This window comes from Dunckerocampus dactyliophorus, chromosome 2 (assembly GCF_027744805.1).
Source record: "Dunckerocampus dactyliophorus isolate RoL2022-P2 chromosome 2, RoL_Ddac_1.1, whole genome shotgun sequence".
Classification (NCBI taxonomy): Eukaryota; Metazoa; Chordata; class Actinopteri; order Syngnathiformes; family Syngnathidae; genus Dunckerocampus; species Dunckerocampus dactyliophorus.
The window spans coordinates 21,598,983-21,616,026 of record NC_072820.1 but is presented as its reverse complement, the minus strand read 5'-3'; the positions used below and the strand labels follow the sequence as shown (position 1 = coordinate 21,616,026).

The window sequence follows — 17,044 nt, the reverse complement described above, 5'->3', positions numbered from 1 at the left end:
ACTTGAGTATAACAGCCTTACGAGCTCCCATAGCTCCCCCACCTTTAAAAGCACAGAGATGGAATTTCCTTCATCTGTTATTCATTCATGGAAAAACAAGGACAAATCTTGCCAATCGTGCGTCCTTGTTGTGCTGCTGTTCATGTATGAATAAAGAGCAACCAAAAGACATTGCTGTCACGCTTTGAACCCCTCCCTGCACATGTGTAACACCCCCCACCCTCCCACACCCACCCCCAAAAAACGTGTTGCTGCACATTTGAATGCATTGTTATGATTGTAGATGCTATCACATATTCATACCAGGTCAGAAGATTATTCACAAAACACTGACCTCCACCAAGGTTTTGTCTTTGTCATCAGTGAATACCATTAGAATAAAGACAATAACTGACAAAGGTATCAGTGTCTCAGCATGTTGAATGGACTGTTTACATTGATGACAATGCAATCTGGATCAGATCTGGACCATGCATATGCATAACTCACTTTTGTACATGGAAAAGAGTAAATCAAATTATGAGACAGAAATTATTTTTAAAAAGTTAGATTAATAATTTTATATTAATATTAATCATATTTAATAATAATATTACTGGGGCTGCACAGTGGTCTAGTGGTTAGCATGTTGGCCAACACATCGGGAAGACCTGGGTTCGATTCTCCCTTGGGCATTTCTGTGTGGAGTTAGCATGTTCTCGCCATGCATGTGTGGGTTTTCTCCGGGTACTCCGGTTTCCTCCTACATTCCAAAAACATGCATGTTAGGTTAATTGGAGACTCTAAATTGTCCATAGGTATGAATGTGAGTGTGAATGGTTGTTTGTCTATATGTGCCCTGCGATTGGCTGGCGACCAGTCCAGGGTGTACCCCGCCTGTCGCCCGAAGTCAGCTGGGATAGGCTCCAGCATGCCCCCGCCACCCTAAAGAGGAGAAGCGTTATAGAAAATGGATGGATGGATGGAATAATATTACTGTTTTATAATAATATTTAAGAGTCATATTAATGTGGGCCGCACAGTGGCCTCGTGGTTAGCATGTTGGCCACACAGTCAGGAGATCGGGAAGATCTGGGTTCGAATCTCCGTTGGGCATTTCTGTGTGGAGTTTGCATGTTCTCCCTGTGCGTGTGTGGGTTTTCTCCGGGTACTCCAGTTTCCTCCCACGTTCCAAAAACATGCATGTTAGGTTAATTGGCGACTCTAAATTGTCCATAGGTATGAATGTGAGTGTGAATGGTTGTTTGTCTATATGTGCCCTGCGATTGGCTGGCGACCAGTCCAGGGTGTACCCAACCTCTCGCCCAAAGTCAGCTGGGATAGGCTCCAGCATACCCAGGACCCTAGAGAGGATAAGCGGCATAGAAAACAGATGGATGGTAATATTAATGTAATATTATAGAGTTTTGAACCACTGTGTACAAAATGCTATATATATACGACACTCATTACTCTTCATTCTCTCAAAGTGCAGCGAGTGATGTGATCTTGTTTGTGACATTGAAAAAAAAAAGACAAAAAAAAGCAACAGAAGAAAGTTATTTTCTCATTCTAAACATATTTCTTTTGCGTTCATATTTTGTACTCACTTTTTACTAATGCATCATACCCAATTATATACATTTCACTATTGCGTGACTATGTCAAAACCCACACATAGATTGCAGTCGCTTGGGAAGCATTGTTTGATGTTATTTATGGGACATGCAAACTATTGTTGTAGAACTCCAAGGGCAATGCTGTGTCCTGTCTGCTTGGCTACAAGTGTTGCTTATGCAGATGTTGCAGAGCTACCTGCATTATTAATGAGAGCCATAATGGAAGTGAACAATGCTCTCCGGGGCGCAACTTTAATCAATTAAATAACACATGGAGGGGAACGCTTTGGCTGCACTGTGACAAAGACAACTCTCCTCTCTCGCTGAGCTGCTGTGCTAATGTCCTCCATTATTTGTGTGTGTGTGTGTGTGTGTGTGTCTGTCCGTGTGTCCTCCAGAGGGAGACGGCTGGCGACGCATCCGAGTCGGCGTTGCTGAAATGCATCGAGCTGTGTTGTGGGAGCGTTCGAGACCTGAGAGCCAAGAACTCCAAAGTGGCAGAAATCCCTTTCAACTCCACCAACAAGTACCAGGTACTACAAAACATACAGCATATATAATAACAAGTGTCAGAAGTCCCACAATAGCGTATTAACAGGTAATACAGTAAATCCACAGGACTGGACGTATGACTTTATTATGTATTATTATTATTATTATTATTATTATTATTATTTATTATTGCACTACAAAACTCGACATGATCTGGTCCGTATTTATTTATTTATTTATTTATTCTTATTGTATTTTCTTGTTTTTTTCTGGTCTCTCATGTCTTGCCTTGGTTGTTTGTTTATTTTGTGATTGGGTGATTGAGTTCATTATGCCATTTTTGCAGAGCTCCTGGAAATGTGAATTTCTCTTGGAGATTAATAAAGTATCTATCTATCTATCTAAAAGTGTGTTAACCTTGATGCTGGAATTTAGAGAGTTTAAAAGTGCTTTTAGTAAGCCGTACAGGGAACACACCGTTTTGTGTGTTTTATAGCTTTAATGCTAATGAGCTGTGTCTCTGACAAGCGTGTGTGTCTCCAAGAAGTGCAATTGTGTACTCTATCCACTGTTCTTACACTATTACGCAGCACTTGTCCAACATAATAAATGCTATATAGCACATACAACAACGTAACATTAAGGAGTGGGTCAAGAGGACACCGATGTTAGCAACACTAGCATAGCTAGTGCTACCATTACACTCACATTTTAACAGCATCATCATGCTACGTTAGCATATTCGCTGAAGAAAAACTAAAAACGTCTGTAGCTGGCTAGCTCGTGGTCGGCGGAGCCAACTAACTTTTAAGATGTGAAGCCTGCTTTTTCACAAAGACGTCCACCGCTAAGTGTTAGGTGCATACAAGGGTTTTTTTGTATCTTTAGTTGAGAGGCCCTGCGTTACATGTAATTTCTGTGACAAAATGAAATTAATTACTCAAGGAATGAGTCTTACAAAATTCCAACTCTTAGAAGACCAAATAATTGAGTCCTTTTTAAACTCATACTAATAAGTACAAAAAATGTTCACGATTAACTACATCAAGAACAACCGCCTCCCATCTTTGTTTTAAAGTGTTAGTTATTTTTTCACATGTAACATAAAATAAATCTACAACATTTAAGCAAGTGGGTGGGATCAAGCATGTGTTGAAAGTCATTATTAATGCTAGCATGCTGCCTCTCATGTTAGCCTCTGTATGCAACAAGGTTATATTGTTTAGTGTGATAGCGTTTCCCAACTTCATTCATGGTCACTGTGACTTTTATGTAAATGCTGCTAAATTAAATGCAAAGGCTGTGGCCGAGCTGCTTTAAGTGGGCCCACAGGCATGAGCAATCGATTGAAGTGGATCACATCCTTCCCACAAATTAACTTTAATAGATGTAATTATTTCATGGTGTGCTTTTCCCAGCGGCTCCTAAAGTTAATAAATTACACAGTAAATAATTAACATTTTCAATTTTATAGCCCATCTAATTTATGTTTATTTCATTTTCTCACAGAAAACAGCCGATACCATTATTTTTGATATCTCTCTCACTGGATCCCGTTGATCTGTCCTCTTATTTTTCCTCTAAGCTCTCCGTCCATGAGGCAGAGGACAATCCTTCCGGTCATATTCTGGTCATGAAGGGAGCGCCAGAGAGAATCCTGGACAGGTTGGTTCATCAATAATGGATCAATGGCGGCCCACATAGACCACATTTAGCTCTCGGTTGCCCTCTACTTTATTCTGTGGGATGGCCAGCAGGGGGAAATGGCACCAGAAAGTAGAAAATGTAACCTCACTTGTTCTTTTCTCTTTTTTTTCCTCTTGTCCTGTCCGGCCAATTGGGAAATAGTATTGTTGATCTGGATGCCCTTAGAGGCTAAACAGATTTGCTTTGCCAGGGAAAAGTGTAAGAAACCGTTACATACTTTGTATTTGACTTTATTTGATGTTTTATTGTTATGCAAATTTGTAGCGGCCGGACTTGAGCAGGAGGGGATAGAGAAGAGAAAAAGAGAGAGTGAGAAGTATGGGACAAGAGGGCGGACAATAGAGAGGGGCAACAACAATAACAGTAACAGTGACAACACAACTGAACACAAAATGCAGTTTTTAAATGAAACTTTTATTATTAAGGGAGGAAAAAAAATCCAAACCTACATGGCCCTGTGTGACAAAGTGATTTACCCCCTGTTAAAACAGAACTGTGGTTTATCACACCTGAGTACAGTTTCTCTAGCCACACCCAGGTCTGAACCACAGTGAAAGCCATTATCCACAAATAAACATGAAACTGTGGTGAACCTTCCCAGGAGTGGCCAGCCAACCAAAATGACTCCAAGAGCGCAGCGACGACTCATTCAAGAGGTCACAAAAGACCCCACAACAACACCCAAAGAACTGCAGGCCTCACTTGCCTCAGTTAAGGTCAGTGTTCATGACTCCACCACAAGAAAGACACTGGGCAGAAACGGCCTGCATGGCAGAGTTCCAAGATGAAAACCACTGCTGAACAAAAATAACATTAAGGCTCATCTCAATTTTGCCAGAAAACATCTTGATGATCCCCAAGACCTTTGGGAAAATACTTTGATCTAATGAGACAAAGTTGAACTTTTTGGAAGGGGTGTGTCCCATTACATCTAAAGCAACGCTGCATTTGCGAAAAGGATCATCATACCAACAGTAAAATATGGTGGTGGTGGTATGATGGTCTGGGGCTGTTTTGCTGCTTCAGCACCTGGAAGACTTGCTGTGATAAATGGAATCATGAATTCCACTGTCTACAGAACAAATCATGAAGGAGAATTTCAGGCCATCTCAAGCTGAAACCAACTTGGGTTCCTCAGCAGGACAATGATCCAAAACATACCAGCAAACCCACCTCTGAATGGCTGAAGAAAAACAAAATTAAGATTTTGGATTGGCCTCGTCAAAGTCTTGACCTGAATCCTATGGAGATGCTGTGACATGACCTTAAAAAGGCGGTTCATGCTGGAAAACCCTCCTATGTGGCTGAATTACAACAATTCTGCAAAGATGAGTTGGCCAAATTTCCTCCACAGCTCTGTAAGAGACTCATTGCAAGTTAGTTGATTGCAGTTGTTGCTGCTAAGGGTGGCCCAACCAGCTATTAGGTTTAGGGGGCAATTACTTTTTCACACAGGGCTATGTAGGTTTGGATTTTTTTTCTCCCTTAATAAATACATTTTAAAAAGTATTTTATAAAAAGTATTTTGTTTTGTCATTGACTAATATTTAAATTTACCTGATGATCTGAAACATTTAGGTGTTACAAACAATGCAAAAAAATAAGAAATCAGAAAGGCCCCAAAACCTTTTCACCACTGTACGTGCATATATGTGGCCGCATGTGTGTATGTGTAATTGTCACAGAGAATGTATGAAAGCTGAAGGAGTGCTTCCTACCACCCAGCAAGCCTCGCCCCACACAGCCAGCATGGGTCCCCACCACCAGAGAACCACGGCATCATCGTTGATTTAAGGAATCGCAGGCCCGTTCAGACTACAATAGACGAGTCTCAGGGCGTTGAATTGATCACACCTGGACTGTTCAAGTTGTCTTAGAAGACGTTTCGCCACTCATCCAAGCAGGCTTCAACAGTTCATGTTCAAAGACAATGTAGGACCGCTCTAGTCTGAGGAGTTTGTGCAGTATCCAGAAGTATCCTCTAAGGTAAAGATCCTGCTACAGCCCCTTTGACCGCAGCTGTCCAATCTACTGTAGTTTTTGAGGAATTGATGACGCCCGCTCAGATGAAAGACGAGGCATCTTCTAAGACGACCTCAACAGTCTTTTTGCGATGAATTGGTAAGGATCCTGCAGCAACCCTTACGAAAAGCGCTGTCCCTAGCTACTCAGACAAAAAATTGTACTACCTAGTTTTTGAGCATGAACTAATAATAAGAGGCATAAGGTCTTCTAAGACCTGAACAGCCCATTTGCAATTGATTCAATGCCTTCAGAATACAATGACCTAGATGAATCAGAATATCCACAGGCACAGAATAGCCGATCAATGGCTGCATTGCGGTACGTCACGATAAGAATGGTCCTTAGTGGCCTAAATTTCAGCTTCAATTGAGCGTGAAGCACAAACTTCTGTCAAAACATTACTGGAGTTTAATCAACTCCGTGATTTTTACCACTGCACCTATCTTTAATGGCCTCCTACTTAAATATTAGTAGTGATCGTTAGCAAATGTTGTTTTTATAGGTGCAGTACCATCATGATCCATGGCCAGGAGCAGACACTGGACGACAACTGGAAGGACGCCTTCCAGAGCGCCTACATGGAGCTGGGAGGACTGGGAGAGCGAGTGCTGGGTATGTTTGGCGCCGGCAGCTATTATCCACTTGGGACGAGATAGTGTGGGAGAGGCGATTGGATGCAGCCATTATCTTTTATCATCTCCTCGGGTAAGAGGGTAGTTTAGCCAAATGTCCCTTTAGAAGAGCGGCGTGTTTATCGTTGCACTTTATCCAAATGAGAATTTCCCTTTTTTTGTTGTTGTTTATTGGTCGGGCTGGGTGGGTCACTGCGCTCTTGCCAAGTTGACAGGAAGCCAAACGCTGAGGAGACACAAAATGTTAAAGACAAACAACAACAAATATTTGCTTGCCTATGTGAAGACTTAAAAGCTGTGTCATCCTGGCAAGGAATTATGCAGTAAATTAAAGTGTAATGGTAACGGTTTAATTTATTTTGAACATGCATACAAGTTACACTGGAATATATCACAAAGTACAGTACAATTCACATGCAGTTCCACATGTCAAAAAAGGAGTAGGAAGAAGCAAAGCTTATTTATTCCTACCCCCCATCTATTTGACATACAGTAAATTGCAATACATTTGTTGACTTCCTGTATCCCAAATGTACTCTTTGCCAATTTTAAATACTAGGAAAATGATAAGGCTGAACAACAATGTGGTACAATATGAGTCACAGTTAATCATCACTGTAAGGGAATTATATAACAGTCATAATAAATAATAATATATAATAACTGATGAAAGGGTTAATGGTTGACAGAAACATACTTGTAGTTTGATGATGAGTGAGTACAGACAATGTGAAGAGTTAGTAGCAATCAGGACTCTTCTTCCTTGTACTTTGTAAACATCAACTGCTTGTATTGTTTCTTGAAATCACTCATTTCAGTGCATTGTTTGAGTTCTTTACTCAATCCATTCCATAACTTGATTCCACATATTGATATGCTAAAGGTCTTTAGCGCTTTTCTGGAAGTTAAATTTTTCCCTAAGGTCATATTTCTCCTCTCTTGTTGGGAAGAATTGTATTACGTAGCAGGTTATTGTTTGCTTTACGCATAATTTTAGCTGTTTGAATGTTTACCAGATCAGCAAATTTTAATAATTGTGATATTAGGAATAAAAGGTTTGTATGTTCTCTATAAGCGGCGTTATGGATTATCCTAACTGACCTTTTTTGTAGCAGCCAGTGAAGTGTACTTTTATAGGTATTTGCCCTTATCTCCCCACAAGTTAGATATGAGCAATAGAGTGTATGGAGTGTTTTTTGTTATGACCTTCAGAAATTTATTTCACAAATGATGTGTACACAAATTATTTTGATTTTAATTGACTTAGTCGTCTTTCATATTTGTATTGTTACTATTTAACACAAGTTAATGTTGTAGACTGCTAGAAACAGCCAAAACGACACTAAATGGCTCACTTTAAACCAAAATGGCAGACTTCCTGTGCATTTTACAGCATGGCGTCTTGAGGCTTTTTTGTCCATCTATGAGTAGTAGGACTGGCCGTGAGAGCAGAAAAATTCAGGTGCAACTGAAAAAAATAGTAGGTTTTTGAGAGTTGGCTAGCCCTCAAATAGGCTGCTTCTTTCACTTACAAGTCCCCCATTGTACTGGATGTACTTTTGAATGATGTGCAGACAGTAATACGTGTCCCTCGAGCCTGTTTATGAGCATCAAACTTGAGAAAAATCTATCATTTTCCTCACTTGTTGGCTCCACTTTTGACAGAAGAGGCTTTTGAAATTGCTTCTTTCATGATATCATAAAGCAAAAACCTCCTTCCTCATGGACCGCCCCGAGCTAGTTGAGCACACCCGTGTATACGCTGTAAGTTTTGATAATTTGTTCTTCATTGAATAGGCTAACCGAGCATGCTGAAGTTAAAATGTGAACATTGTAGCTCCCATAGCTATGCTAGTATTTGTCGCACTCCTAAATGTCATGTGACTGTATATGATACAGTATATGCCATCTGTCACATTGGACAAGTGCAGAGTTACAGTGTACAGTGGATCCCCGCATATTCACGATTCAGCATTCGTGTTTTTTTTTTAGTCCAAAAAACTCGCCTATTTGTGCTTTCCCTCTCCAAAAATAGGCCTTTTTTTATCAGAAAACCAATCTCATTCACCCTAAATTGGTAATTTGTGATAATACAGCATACAATATTAGCATAATACACAACCACACAATAATACAGCATTCGGTATATGTTGGTGTGAGATGTGAACGGCTGAGCGTTTTCATTTGTACCATGTACTTCCTGCTGTTGGCGCCACATCCACAGGAAGGGAGCAAGTCAACTCACTTGCAAGTTTTTGTTTGCAAGTTTAAAGGGCCAGCTCATGCTGTGCTGTACATGTCTTCGTCGTTTATCATTCATTTGTGGTGAGCACCTATACATTTTATACTTTAATAAGTGTGTGAGGCATATTGTAGGGCTTAACTTGGATTGTGCTTCTATGCATTTAGATTGCTAGCTTCCTTTGTCATGAGTGAACAATTGCAATTAAAGAGATGGGGAGAGTTATTATCACATTTATTGCAAATGTTGATCCGAAATCTGAGGAGAACGTCAATGTCAAGCTAGCAGGAGTATTTGGAGGGGGAGGAGTGAGCCTGTGTAACGAATGGTGGATCTTAGACGCACAGCAGCATAACCCAGACTTCATTATTAGAGTGTCAAACATAGACATTTTTATGCTATTTGCCAGTAGTCTTGGACTGTAACCCTCGCAAATAAGAGGGATCTCCTGTACACTGGAAACTCGGTTTTCATTCATTCATTCCAAATGGTCAGATGACAACCAAAATATACAGAAATTTTGACAATTTTACAATTGGAAATAATGTCATTACAATTAATCCGTTCCAGACACCCCAAAACATCAAACTAAAAATTATTTCATGGAGAATAATTATGTTTTTATAAGCAGGAAACTATGTAAAATAATTATAAGTGACGAAAGGATGGAACTTATTGATGATGCGGACTTCCCGCACATCCTGGCGAGGCTGAATTCAATTGTTTCTCACCTTTTTTCATCAAAATGCCGGCACTTGCAACTTTATTTGGGCCCATGGAGAGTTATTAAGCAGTCACACAAAAAAAAACAAAAAATAGCGAGTCAGCAACATGTCGGATGCGCTGTTTGGGCGTGCGATTTCACAGAGCGATACAGTACAGGAAAAGGGACTAGTGTGTTGTGTTGTGCAATATTATATTTATATTATATATTCCATAAATTACAGGTTATTTAGTTATTTATTATTGATTATTGAATATAAGCCACACCCACCAAATAAAAAAAAACACTTTTTGTATGTATAGCAGTGTGAAAGAGTATTTGCCCCTTCCTGATTTCTTTTTTTTTTGCTTGTTTGTCACACATAAATGTTTCAGATCATCAAACTAATTAAAATTTTAGTCAATGACAACACAAGTGAACACAAAATGCAGTTTTGAAATGAAACTCTTCATTATTAAGGGAGAAAAAAATCCAGACCTACATGGCCCTGTGTGAAAAAGTGATGGCCCCCTAAACCTAATAACTGGTTGGGCCACCTTTAGAGCAACAACTGCAATCAAGCGTTTGCGATAACTTGCAATGAGTCTCTTACAGCGCTGTGGAGGAATTTTGGCCCACTCATCTTTGCAGAATTGTTGTAATTCAGCCACGTTGGAGGGTTTTCGAACATGAAGTGCCTTTTTAAGGTCATGCCACAGCATATCAATAGGATTCAGGTCAGGACGTTGACTAGGCCACTCCAAAGTCTTCATTTTGGTTTTCTTCAGCCATTCAGAGGTGGACTTGCTGGTGTGTTTTGGATCATTGTCTTGCTGCAGAACCCAAGTTCATTTGAGCTTGAGGTCACTAACAGATGGCCGGCCGAACATTCTCCTTCAGGATTTTTTGGTAGACAGAAAAATCTTGTTGTGGAATCTTTTGTGACCTCTGTGGCTGAGTCGTCACTGCGCTCTTGGGGTCATTTTGGTTTGCCGGCCACTCTTAGGAAGTTTCACCACTGTTCCATGTTTTTGCCATTTGTGGATAATGGCTCAAATAGCAAATGGCAGGGTTCAAAGTGTGTGGAAAAAAAAGTAGCGGGTTATAGTCCGGAATTTATTGTTTCAAATCTGAGACTGCACGAAAACCAGGGCAATATTTTTCTGAATTTTTTTTTGACGAAAACCGAATAATACGATAACTTGGGCATACTAGGCTTGACTGTACATGTAAGTGGATAAAGTGCACAATAGAGCTTCTTGGAGACACTGTCAGAGACAACCGCAACCCATTAGTATTAAAAATGCACACAAAATGGTGTGTTCCCAGTTGGGCTTACTAAACGTACTTTTATACTATTTTAATTCCAGCATCAAGGCTAACACACTTCTAATACACTATTGTGGGACCTCTGACACGTAAAATTGTTCAAAAATACAATAATATGTTTTGTCCTTTCACAAGCAGAACTGATATTCCTTCCAAATGTTTAGAAAATAAAGACTGAGGTCAGAAATACACTTTTAGTAATCTATGACCCAAAGCCTCTCAATTGAAAATCCCTGCAACGCTTCAGAAAACAGATTTCTTGTAAAAGTTCACATAGCTTTGCATCGTCAACACTCAAGGCGTGAGTTAGCTGTATTCATTCCGTGGGTTCCTGCAAGTTCAACTCTCAAACTCGTACCACTAAAAGCGACACCTCTCCATGACAATAATGATAGCACATAATCATCACCTTTGGCAGTTTTTAAGGTGGAAAGATTCCCAATCGGTGACATTTTCAAGATGACATGCTCGAAACGTCTCATCAGCTGAAAGGTAAAATCGAGGCTTATTTTTCATCCAAAACATGTCTTTGCCTTTTTACAAGAGAATTCATTACCTATGGTGAGAATCCAGAGAAAAAAGTGAATAATTGCGCAGAGAAACATAATAAATGATTTGACACGGCTGTGCTACATGCTACAATTGGGTCGTTGTTGGGGTCATAAATTGAGCTGCAGAGGACACCGCCATGCTTGGAAAATGTGGGGGAGGATGCCACACTGCGACTATTAATCACATTGAGATGAATATGAAAGTAGGACTGCAGTGCATTAAGCCATCACATCTGGGGTCCACTGAGTCAGGGCACAATATCACACACACATACATATACTGTATATGAGTCACTGCGCGATCAACATGTCTCATAATGAGAGGACATTGACCCCAACAATTGACCTTAAAGTGACAACATCCACTTCTTCACTGATGAAGACATTATGGAAACAATATGTGGTCGAGTCCACTTTAGATCAGTTCATATTGCACATCATAGTATTTTCATCAATTTTCTATAAGTCCCAGAGGTCTCACAATAGAGTTTTGGAAGTGTGTTAGCCTTGATGCTGGAAGTTAGACAAAGTTTAAAAGTGCTTTTAGTAAGCCCTACTGGGAACACACAGTTTTGTGTCTTTAGCCTTAAAGGAATGGTTCTTATTTTTTACATGAAGTTGTGTGACATCCCCATCAGCATTGTAGTCCATTAAGAGCAACTTACCCCCCACTTGGTCTCCTAAGTCCAGTTCTGGTCAGATTGATGAAGAACGTAGTTCCGCTTAGTTGCTGGGAACAGTTAAAGAGTTTGGCTTCTCAAATCAATATGATTTAAAAAGTCACTTTTGAATAATAGGCGACATTTTTGCGGCTTGCCGAAAAAACCTCTGAGAATTGGCTCAGTAGCGTCCTCCAAAATATTTTGAAAAAATTCAGCCCCCGCAGCCAGTTTCACTCCGAAACATGAAACTCGGCAAGAATATCTAGCTTTAGTAGACGTACAAAAAAATCTCAACAAGCCAGACTGTAAAATGCACTTGAAGTCGGCCATTTTGGTTTGTAGTAACCCCTATAAGTTCATTTTGACCCTGTCTTGCAGAACTCCAAACATGAAAATCATTAATGAGTCATTTGTGCAGAGTAGGGCACATTTAAATCCCCTTTGTAGGTCTGTGCTGGTAAGTGTCAACAATCCTGCGGATTCAGAAAGATTGTACATTTTCATGTTTTTCAGTATCTACAGCATACTTTGCCTCAGTGAGTTTCTATCCCAACAATCATCTCGGTGATCCCGTCCTCTTGCAGGCTTCTGCCACTTGAATCTGCCTTCATCCCAGTTCCCTCGAGGATTCTCCTTCGACTGCGACGACACTAACTTCCCCACCGAGCAGCTCTGCTTCCTGGGCCTCATCTCCATGATTGATCCACCGCGTGCCGCTGTGCCCGATGCCGTGGGTAAATGCCGCTCGGCTGGCATCAAGGTAATTGCTTCTTGCCGATTCACTTTTTTTGCATTGTTGTCCCTGGAAAGCTGTTTCCTGCGGCGTCATTTAAATACTGATGAGACGTATGATCAACTCTTGAATGTCTTCCTGAGAGACTTTCGCTTGCCACATACATATATATCCTCTCATTTCATTATGGCTTGTGGGATAAAATGTCTTTTTTCCTGACATGAAGGAATGCAAATAGGTGTGTGGGTTGATAACAGACATTGTGACTTGTCAGAGCATTTAAAGCTCAGGTGTGAATAATCGCATGGCATTTTGAATAGAGGCTGACAGTTTTCTGCTATGTGATGCTAGAGAAAATGTAAGTAAAGTATGTCACATGTTTCTCTCAGTGGGTGTAATGGAGAGCCCATAGGTGGCCATTTTTTTGGCCTCAGTCTGCACATTAGGATGACTGACAAGTACTGGATGCCTGCTTCTATGGTGTGTCCAGACTTTTTCCAACAAGGGCTGCTTACAGAAAAATTGAAGGATGTGGGGAGGGGGGACACTTTGATATATTCTCTACTTTAAATATGCTAAAACCAACTCATTGAAGGTAAATATAATGTATAAACAAACTGACAAAAACAAAATGACCCCCAGGCTGAACTTTGGACACAGGAACCATTGATGGGAAATTTCTTCAATGAGTGAAATCAACAATAAAAAAAATATTCAGAGTAGTATTTTTAGTATTATTTATCGGTTATTAAAAAATATATATATGTAATTCTAATGTATCTGATTTTACTTTGGTTTATTTATTTATGTTTTAAAATATATTTTTATTATGTATTTTAAGGAATAGAAAAAAAGGAAGTCTTTATTACAAGGAGTAATGGTAATAATAATTCAATGGCAGTTATGTAGATAGCACTTTTCAGCACACTCGAAGTCCAATTTATTACAACATTTTTTTTCCTTGTTTAAATACAAGAAAAGAAGTCGAAAGGCAAAACAGGGAAGGATGCTCCGAGATAAACCTCTTCACCTTGCACAAAATGGCGTACTAAAGAGGAAGCATGGCGACATGTGAAAGACGCTAGACATTGAAACAGATGAAAACACCATTGTCAATGTTAAAAGGCTGCGTAAGCCAAACCCAGTATTACAGTATTCACAAGAAACTTCATTATATTTCCATTCAAAAGTAGTTTGCTCTCTTCAGGTTTAGCCTCTATTTAGATTTTACTGCAGCCCATTTAGGCAGAACAAATTTGGGCCTGAAATAATTGCGCCCTCTGCTTGCTGATGCAATAATGCGGTGATACAATGAGATGAGTGATGCAATGGTTAGGTCGTCAACTTCCACAAATTTTATACTGATCAAAAATCAATACATGTCTTCACTATACTCATCAGTGGAAGTGTTTCAGTAGCTCTTTGTTTTCCTGCAGTGTTGCTTCGACACTGTCAGTCATTTTTCACCCACACCAGCTAACAGCTAAAAGCTCCATTCTTGTCTCCTGTAAATACCACAACACATTTGGCTGACTGATGGGTCCTGAAGACATCGTTGTTGTAGCTCACGCTCGCTTGTCAGGGCTGATACACATACAAGATACATCTGATGTGTTGATGTGACGGATGGGCCTCTGCGCTCAGGTGATCATGGTGACAGGCGACCACCCAATCACGGCCAAGGCCATTGCTAAGGGAGTGGGCATCATCTCAGAGGGCAATGAGACGGTGGAGGACATCGCTGAAAGACTCAACATCCCTCTCAGCCAAGTTAATCCCAGGTGCGTGTGTCAAAGGTGGACAGTACAAAAAAAAACATACTATCTCTTCGCTGAGCCTTGACTGTGTTGTCCCCCAGGGACGCCAAGGCTTGCGTGGTTCACGGCTCTGACCTCAAGCACATGAGCTCCGAGTACCTAGATGACCTGCTGAAGAACCACACAGAGATCGTGTTTGCTCGCACGTCACCTCAGCAGAAGCTCATCATCGTGGAAGGCTGCCAGAGACAGGTCAGTAGACTAACCAGTGTGTGCAAGAGTCACAAACTCATCTACTCTTCAACCGCTGCACACAAAAGGGTCAGAATTTGTCAAAACATGCACCCCGACTGTGTTGCCTGTGCTATTCTGACAAATACACCACATGGTGGTGCTATGATTAAATCCCAAAGTGTAACCACCCCCCATAAATTGTATTGACTTGAAATTTCTCGGACAGCTCAATACACCCACTGTAACTTTAGGGTGTTTGGCCCACTCACCACCAAATTTGGTACACACACTTAGGGGACTTACAACCACAAGTGTGTAAAATGTGAGCAAGAATGGTTGAAAAAGATGGCCACCATCAAGCAAAATAGGTGGGACTTAGCAACTAATCGTCCATAAGTCACTGAGCAATTGTCTAACGATGATAAAACTTTGAGGATATCTGTATTATATTTATGCTAGCATGTCTTCCAAAGTATTTTGATCACAACCCATAGGAGGCGCCACAATTAAGTGAAGGAATTCGGACATGGTGCATGTGTGACTGCAATTTAAAGCTAGATGTAGTGTTATTGGGTGTGTTACTAAAGCAGATGGGTGTGTGTGTGTGTGTCCATTGCTCATCTGTATGATCAACAGTGAGTCAATTTTGATATTTAAATGTATGCATCCAGTGCATTTGCACACTTTCCCATACACTGGAGGTCACGCTACAATTCCCCCTCCACTTGCTCTTTTCTTGCGCTCTGTGACTGAATGATTACAACTCAATTCCATTCCTCATTTAATCTCCCCAGAGCTGCTTTTCAAAAGACGTTATTAAGGGGAAAGGGAGGAAAGCGTGGATCGTCGGGCTTAAATCATGCCACTTATCTCACTCTTCTTGACACTTTTTCTTTGTCTGCTGCTTCCCATGGGGTTCAGGGGGCCATTGTGGCCGTGACGGGCGATGGCGTGAACGATTCACCGGCTCTGAAGAAGGCCGACATCGGCGTCGCCATGGGGATCGCCGGTTCTGACGTGTCCAAGCAGGCAGCGGACATGATCCTGCTGGATGACAACTTTGCCTCCATCGTCACGGGCGTGGAGGAGGGTGAGTGATGGCTTGTGACTTGGGGTAGTCAGTGTACAGCTTGTATAGCAGTATAGACTTACTGTCCACTGAAGAGGAATCAACAACACACAGCTATTACTGTCTCCATAGTTGACAACCAATGTTCCCCCTAATTTTTCAAGAATCTGAGCATACACACAAACAACCTGAGCATTCCTTGGACCTCTGTGAGCAACATTAAACGTGCACACTGTAGAATCGCACCTGTCCAAAACCTGAGACCTGAGAACTTTGGTTGTGTCATATTTTGCATATGACTGGTTTCAAACAGATGGCTACTGGCTATATTACTGTATATGAAAACAGTAACCATTAAATCACCTTAGACATATTTGACTTACTTATTCAAGAGAACATACAGTATATCACTCATGAAACTTACGGAGGATGAGAAGACTTCTTTAAGAACACTTTGGATGTGAGAGTACATTGGTGGAGCTCCAGTAGGTCACTTCAGCAAAACTTGGCATAATACTTCCTTTATCCAGTACGTCCAGCCATCAAAATAAAAGCAAGGCAATAAAACATGCACAGTTACGCCACACATTCACTCCACCCTTTTCACTCTGAAAAGTCGCTTGCTACTTTGCCTTTGCAGCATAAAGCAACCCTTTCTCATTAAAAAATGAAGAAATCTCACCCAGTTTCACCTTTTTTCAACCCTTCCCCGTTTGCACATACTCCGACAGCCAGAAGTAAATATGTGCAAACAGGATCTTATCAATGGCTAGACAGTGTTGGTTAACGGAAATGTTCCTTTAACGGCACTATTTTTTTTTTTGATGCACGATTAAAGTGCGCACGTCCTGTTTGACCCTCGGCCCTAACCATAGTTTGAGGAAACGCAGAGGTGGATGTGGAGCAACAAGCAGGAACAATTATTGAGCAGCTTTCTCACACTTTGTGGTTGTGTCATGTGTTCTCATGTTTACCCTGACGTCATGATGATGGATGATATCTGCCTTCCATCGCAATAGGAGAGCAAAAACGTAACTAAAGTGAGGTACAACAATCAAAATGTGACATTATAGAAGCAAAGTTGTTAGTTTTTTAAATGTAGGTTTTACAGGAGACAGATGAAAGGTTCTCCGTCAGAAGATTTATCTCCATCTCAGAGCTAAACCTGATAGATTAAACAATAGTAATATTAATAGCTATTTTTTTATTTATTACTTTTTGGCTATTTTGTTTATTTGTACAACACACTGATCAGCAACAACACATTATTTTTGAAATGTGTTTTTATATATACATATGAGCATTTAATG

The 17,044-nt window shown here is 40.6% G+C and overlaps 1 protein-coding gene across 1 annotated transcript in view; it reads left to right on the top strand.

Annotated features, from left to right (window-relative positions):
* atp1a2a (ATPase Na+/K+ transporting subunit alpha 2a) overlaps nt 1–17,044 on the top strand; it is a 51,859-nt gene that overhangs the window by 15,242 nt on the left and 19,573 nt on the right. The window contains exons 11-17 of the mRNA XM_054766927.1: nt 1,997–2,131; nt 3,676–3,755; nt 6,325–6,434; nt 12,526–12,701; nt 14,319–14,455; nt 14,533–14,683; nt 15,587–15,755. Coding sequence (XP_054622902.1) covers nt 1,997–2,131; nt 3,676–3,755; nt 6,325–6,434; nt 12,526–12,701; nt 14,319–14,455; nt 14,533–14,683; nt 15,587–15,755 — 958 coding nt within the window. The remainder of the gene's footprint in view (nt 1–1,996; nt 2,132–3,675; nt 3,756–6,324; nt 6,435–12,525; nt 12,702–14,318; nt 14,456–14,532; nt 14,684–15,586; nt 15,756–17,044) is intronic.